A 7,530-nucleotide genomic window follows, 5' to 3' on the forward strand; every position below is an offset into this window, starting at 1 on the left:
TAGAATATACAAAACTATAATTTTGCCTGTGGTTCTGTATGGGTGTGAAACTTGGTCTCTGACATTAAGGGAGGAACACAGACTGAGGGTGTTTGAGAACAGGGTGTTGAGGAGAATATTTGGACCAAAATGAAGTCACAGGAAGTTGGAGAAAACTGCATAATGAGGAGCTTCATAACTTGTACTCTTCTCCAAGTATAATTAGATTGATCAAGTCAAGGAGGATGAGGTGGGCAGGTCATGTAGCACGAATGGAGGAGATGAGGAATGCGTATAGGATATTGGTGGGAAAGCCAGAAGGAAAGAGACCACAGGGAAGACCAAGGCGTAGGTGGGTGGACAATATTAGAATGGATCTTAAGAGAGATAGGATGGGATGGTATGGATTGGATAGATCTGGCTTAGGATAGGGACCAGTGGAGGGCTCTTGTGAACACAGTAATGAACCTCCGGGTTCCATAAAATGCTGGGAAATTCTTGAGTAGCTACAGAATTGGCGGCTCCTCCAGAAGGGCTCAGCTCCATAAGTAAGTAAGTAAGTAAGTAGCTGGAATGACTAAGGAGTGAGCTGAAGTCTAACAGTGGCCGAGTTCAGTTGTATCAAGTGAACTGTCAAGAAGTTATAAGTTCAGTTGAAATATAACAGCTGTGGTAGAAGAAGAACCAAACGCGTGGTTAGAAGATTTTAAGTGTGATAATTAGTGATACTGATGATAACTGAGAAGGTATTGGGAGTGTGTAATTCAGTGACACTTTTATAGTTCCCGTGTTGTACTGTAAATAAGTGAAAACTACTGAAGATAGAGTGAATAGATTAGTGTGTAGGGTTTGTAAATTGTGTAAACCCGTAACAGTGTCATAATTAATTGTAGTTATGACTTGTAGGTTAAGTAGCCAAACATGTTACAATATTTTCTCTTCTCCAGAGCAGCTCTTGGGCTGAGCCAGACCCTTGTAGAATGGTTACTGGTGAATGTTTCCCACAGGGTCAAGAAGCAGGGCATAATGCTGACCATCACAAGAGGAGCAACCCTCCACTACTCACAAGCCTTCCTGGCATGATGCTTAATTAAGCATAGGAATAACTTCACCTTCTTTACCTTTACTGAGAAAATCTATATGCAAGCTGTCAGCATAGCTGATTCACCTCCATAATGTGATTCTAATGCATACTGCTGTGCTCATCCACTTTGTTACTACAATGAACTTGACAAATAGGGTGACAGATTCTGCTGACTCATAATTTAGAACTGTTATTTCAACTAAAAGTCAAACTTTTGCACTTAAAATTCCTAACAATAACTGAAAGATTTGTAAGATTTGAGTTCTTACAACAGTGGTTATGAAATGTTCTATCTCCTGGAATATAACACTATACAGTCTGTTAAAAACCAATCAGCATTTCAGAGGAGCATGTCTGTCTTCAGGGTCAAAGAATAAGCCAAGCAAGAAACCTGCAAGAAACAGGTAGCAAGCAGAGCTTAATGCTGGTTTCATGCTAATTTCCTGAAAGACAATCTTGAATACAGGATTTCAGGTTCTCACAATGGTGGTTAAGAAAAGTTCTATCTTCTGGGATAGTTCTGCTTGCTATCTGCGTCATTCTGGTTTCTTGCTTGAATATTCTTCAACCCTGAAGATAGAAACAACATTTTTCCTACAAAATGTTGGTTGACTTTCAACAGACTATATGACATTATATTCCAGAAAACACTGAATGATTTATTTTTGGTTTAAAGATCCGTTTCCAACTGCATAAATTATATAGTGTCAAATTCATGATATCGATGTGAGAGACACTGTCTTAGTGCTTGCAATAATGTGGGTAAATTTTAACAGAAAATATAATAGGGTAAATCAACCAATTCAGAAACTGAGTGTTCAGCTGTGGAGTGTTAAGCAAACAATGAAAGCTTGAGGAATGGTGCAAGTCTTAGACAGTCACTGACTGTGAGCTGTTGCAACTGACTGTAATTGGTTGTAATTGTAATAGAAGGCAGCAGTAAATCCAGTCATCCAATCCAGAACCTGTTGTTATTAGTCCTGGAACCCCGGACACGTGAGAATATCTACACTATGTAATGGGATGGTTCTAAACACAAAAACCACATGACACTTTGTTCATACTAATGCCTTTCCTGCTTTTAAATGGTAAAGCCTCTATTCAGACCACTAAAAGTTCTTGATCTTCAAGTGTGCACAATAGTCGATTCTTGCCTTGAACAACCACAATGACAGACACTCATTCCTGGCAAAACCACCTGAAAATCATGGATTTCAAAACTTCATTCTCTGCATCTGACATGTGTCTGTGTCACTGATAACCCATTACAAGGAACAGCTGATCATGTTATGCATTTGTTCTTCAAAACGGTGAACAATATGAAAAGAAATCCATACTGTATCCTTGTATCACCATTTGTTAGAACCACCTTCACACAAAAATATTACTTTGAAATTCATATTCAAATGTAAGGATTTCTGATTCACTGCCATAATCAGAAGCGAAAACTCTTTTAATTTCATGCATAGCACAACCACAAAATGTTGTCAACTCCCAATCAGTGGCCATGTGGCACAATACAAAATGAAACAAACAACTGGAAAGAAGGAAAGCTCAGATAACATATGATTCACACAGATGGAAATCTGTAGGGGACTTGAAGCTGTCAAGTCAAGCTAAATATGGCCTTAAAACACTGTCCCCTACTATGATTATACAACATTTTGATAACTCAGCTGACATTTTTAAACGTACTAGAATGGATCTGGCCATGAGCAAAAGAACTGACCCTTACAACCTGAAGTACATGAAGATTCAATATGAACTGTCAAAGTTAAGCAATGCTGATGGCAGTGGTAATGAAAAAAGAGAATGATCAGTTGAAATGATAAAAGTATGAACAGGTTAATGCCACTAAAATTCATCACATTACAACTTCAAAATAATGTTACGACTAATGACCTACAGCTTGATTACTAAAACGTTATGATATAATGTAAGAAGTAAAAAAACATGAGATAATTTTAGTGCACAGAAAATTTCAAAATTACCTATTAGTTTTTAACATCTTCAGCTTGTGGGTCAGTGCAAGTCTTCTATCTGGAACAACAGCCATCAGATTGAATCGAATATCATGATATTGCTCCCCAGTCGCAATGCCCAGCCTGTCTGTAATTACACGACGGAACTTTTCTGTCCAGTCTTCCTTCTCACCCCAAGGTCCTGTAAAACATAAGACAAGATGAAAAGAACAATTATAAACATTTAGCTAGTTACGCTCAAGATAGCTGAGAAACACGTGTAGGTCTTCCTGTAAAGTGGTAACTAAGTGCCCAATCTAAATGAAAACAAAGAGTTAACAATTGTATGGTACATAAGCTGCTATCAAATTTCCTGAAATTCCAACCAGCAGTTGTCAAGTTGTTTCACACATGTAGACAGAGAAAACTTAACAGGAACTCTGCATGATTGTGAAAGCACCTAAATAAGGTATACAGACAGGCTGAAAAAGAGATAACCTCTACATGGATAATCAGGAATATACTGTACCCAACTCAGTCTCTGACAAGAGAACTCAAATATTCACCATGATTAGTTTCAAAGCTTGCAATTTGACATGACTTTCAGCCACCACCCCCAGTTCACACATCCTATTTCCCTAACGATCCATCTTAATTTAACCTCCCTCCTCAATCTCCATCTCAGTCTTCCAAATGGCTATTTTCCAAGATTTCACCACCAAACTTATGCCTGTGTTCTTTGTCTCCCATCCTAGCAACATGTAAAGTCTACCTCAGCCTCCTACATCTTACTATTCTAACACTATTAAGAGACCTGCTTGCCATAAAAAAAAGGTAAAGGTATCCCTGTAACAGGCCATGGAGGCCCATAGGGTTGAGATGTGCTGAGGCTCCCACATTTTCTAGACAATCAGCTCACAGACAGAAGTAAAGTTGTCAGCCTTATGCGCCAGCCACCCTTTACCCCCAGGAAGATTCCTGGTACTCATTTCTGTTAGAGGATGAGTCAACCCCAGGGCCATAGTGTGACAGGAAGGGATTAGGTAAATTGAAAAATCCACCTCATCAGGATTTGATCCGGCTTGTAGCATATTGTCTCAACCAACTATGTTACCGTGTACCCCACCTGCTTGCCATATAAGAATTAAATTACTTACCATGGTCCATTGGAAATGGTTTCAAACCATCAAGTTCAAACAGTCTGCCACGAATGGGTACATAGCTGACAAAATGAAATGCTTCACCTGTGTAACGACCTGTACTCACACCAGTCGACTTGTCAAGACGGCGCTTTGCTTGTGGCATTGCATGAGAGTTGTGGGCCTTAGCTAACTCTGGTGTGTTCCCTATAGCCCATCCCTGCATGAATAAAATAATAATTAAAGTTCACATCAATGTATATCATTCGGGAGAACTGAATCCGTCTTGTTTCAGGTACAGCAAACATGGTGGGACTTCACAAGCAATTGATAAAGAAAATACCAAATAAGCATACAAAACTTCAGACTTTACTATACATTTTCTAATCCACTGGGCTATTTATATACAAACATGGGATACATATAGGAATCAAATTTGTTTGTCAAAATAACTTGAAAACATGAGAGGCATATACACGCTTCAAACAAAATCAATATGTTAATACAGGGTCTCTTTTCAATGGTTGAACTTCATGTCATGTGGCATCATTCTCACAAAATGGTCAACCAACTTCTGAGCCAATGCCACCACCTTGTGCAATACAATTTAACTTACCTATCACATGAAAATGGCCACCTCCAAGTAGTTCTGTAATTAAGAATGGGTGGAGCTTTACCTTCATACCCCTTTACATCTTCATGCTGCAATAACTTTACACAGAGCTTTATTATACTTAAAGCCTGAAAATGATGACCTGCTTCTAACCAGGCCCTACATGTTCAGAAAACACTTTCAGAGACAAAACAATTCTCACTTTGACTGCAACAACTGCAAAGCGATTACCTGTGTTGCAATATGTATTGTTTTTGCTTCCAAATGTTTATAAAGCCTTTTATGTAAAGACGTTAGATTGCATGTGACAAAATGAACAGACAGAAACTACCATTTGTTTTAAGATGGTCACAATTTGATCACTGGACATAAAGTTGACTCAGTCTTTAATATGTTTTACATAACATCCTGACAGTTTGTACAAATATTCAGAACTTAATGTTGATCTCTAAGAAAGAAATTATGGTATTTTTTAAATGAAAAATAAATTTGTCACTGCACTGTAACAATTTCAAGACCCCACGGGATCAGGACAAAAATGCACCTTGTTTTCAGGACACATGCCAGATGTATGAGCTTTCAGCCGGCTCAATGTAGCGCCAAGATGAATATTAGGGCAGTTCAGGAGTACAGACAGCAAGGCATGTGTTGCACAGCTGTTTGGAACCATCTATAAAACAAAACAAATGTCATGTAATTTTATCAAGTATACTTTCTGACACTTTTAAAAACTCCAGTTCTAGCAAAGTTTTAACATCAGCTAGTATTTTCTTGAAGAAAGCAGTCTTCTGGGATTTGGCACCGTGTATATGTGGTGTTAACCGACGTTTCGGAGGAACGTATCGCCTCCATCTTCAGGGTAGAAGAAAAAATATAAGAAATCTGCAAGCGGAGAGACCGTGAGAACCGGTAAAAGCAGACTGTGTCTTACATAGTATTTTCTTATGTGAATTCCACATGATGTGAGTTTAATTTGGATATCTCCATTAGTTATGGAGATATAGCATTTGAATCATTTAAAACTTCTGTGACTAACATGAAACTAACATCAAACAAACTTCAGCATTCTTTGTCTTCATTCCAATGAGTGATAAGACTTGTCATTTTACTTACGTAATACCAACCTATGGTTACACCAAGCTTCATTCAAACAAAATCCTGAGCTACCATATACCTATGGCAAAACCTGTTGATCTAGAATTGGATACCTAATAAAATGTTTACCTTTAGTCAAGTCTGTTGGACACATTTTTTGTTCATCTTCTGGGGCCATCGATGTTGCATAAGCTGTTGGCTCTGAAGATGAATTAAAAATGGTTCATAACATGTTCTAGTAATCTGGCTAAAGTTGAATATTATATTGCTTTATTCCTATACTTTGAAGGCATTGAATACATGATACTGCATTAATTTATCCTGTTTGCTTATTACCCAAGCTCCTACAGTAATGAGTTCTAAAACATTCAGTGGCACACCCTAAAATTATTATAAGTTCTTATACCTTGAGAAATACGAGGGTATTACTGAAAGTCATGAGCAACAATTTTTTGTAAAGTAACATGCTTTATTATTGACAAACAGAATACGAGGGGGTACCCAAAAGAAACCGAACTTATTTTTTTTTAAACTTATTTATTCAAATTTTAAGCACAAACCTGCAATCCCCTTCAAAGTACTCTCCACTTACACTAATACACTTGTCTAGTCTTTTATTCCATTTTTCAAAACATTGTCTAAATTCATCTTTTGAGATGCTTGACAGCGCCTCCGTCGTTTTTTCCTTCACCTCAGCAACATCAGCAAAACGCTTTCCTTTCATGTCTCTTTTCATTCGAGGAAACTGAAAAAAGTTTTGATCATTTCGGGACTCTTCTTTCAAAGCACAGCATGCTTCCACGCGACCTTGTTTTTGTTCAGCAGTCAGCAGTCGTGGCACGAATTTCGCAGCCACCCTTTTCATTCCCAAATCTTCTGTCAAAATTCGCTGAACTGAGCTCCAAGTCACTCCCGACAGCTCCACAATTTCTTCAATGGTCCATCGTCGATGTTCCTTGATGATTTCACGAATTTTTTCAACATTTTCATGTGTTCGGGCCGTGGAAGAATGACCAGAATCAGGTTTGTCATCAATTGACATTTCACCATTTCTGAAATGGGAAAACAACTGAAACACTTGAGTTTTCCCCATAGCATTGTCCTTGTATGCCGTTTTTAACATTTCAAGAGTTTCTGTTCCACTTTTCCCGGCAAAAAGCAGAATTTCACCGCCACACGCTCACAAAAAGCAGCCATTACAAAAACGACCATCACACAAAACAGTTGTCCTATAAACTCTGCCGAAACTAGTCCTTACCTTCTGAAGCAACAGTAGTCGGCTTATCGACTCAGGAATGTTAGCTCTATGCGCTCATAGCGGCAAAACACGGTACTACAAAAGCTCTGCCCACAAAAAAATTAGTTCGGTTTCTTTTGGGTACCCCATCATACACCACCTCAATCTACAGACCTTTCTTTATTTTTCCACATAATCACCACTTCTTTGTACACATTTCTCCCAGCGTTCTGGGAGTTTGAAAATCCCCCTTCTGTAAAATTCTGGTCCAGCCATCTGAAGACACTGACGCTCTGCTTTCTGAATTGCCTCCCTTGTCTCAAAATGCTGTCCACACAGCTGATCCTTCACAAATCCGAAAAGATGGTAGTCAGAGGGTGCCAGATCAGGGCTACAGGAGGGGTGTAGAAGAACTTCCCACC

General features: G+C 38.6%; 1 protein-coding gene across 1 annotated transcript in view; it reads right to left on the reverse strand.

Annotated features, from left to right (window-relative positions):
• Window positions 1–7,530, reverse strand: part of LOC111861225 (ubiquitin carboxyl-terminal hydrolase calypso) — a 41,372-nt gene that overhangs the window by 30,904 nt on the left and 2,938 nt on the right. The window contains exons 3-5 of the mRNA XM_023845621.2: window positions 5,321–5,446; window positions 4,182–4,383; window positions 3,055–3,226 (exon numbers count right to left, since the gene is read on the reverse strand). Of these exons, the coding sequence (XP_023701389.1) occupies window positions 3,055–3,226; window positions 4,182–4,383; window positions 5,321–5,446 (500 nt within the window). The remainder of the gene's footprint in view (window positions 1–3,054; window positions 3,227–4,181; window positions 4,384–5,320; window positions 5,447–7,530) is intronic.

Source organism: Cryptotermes secundus, unplaced genomic scaffold (genome assembly GCF_002891405.2).
Source record: "Cryptotermes secundus unplaced genomic scaffold, Csec_1.0 scaffold2310, whole genome shotgun sequence".
In the NCBI taxonomy this organism is placed as follows: Eukaryota; Metazoa; Arthropoda; class Insecta; order Blattodea; family Kalotermitidae; genus Cryptotermes; species Cryptotermes secundus.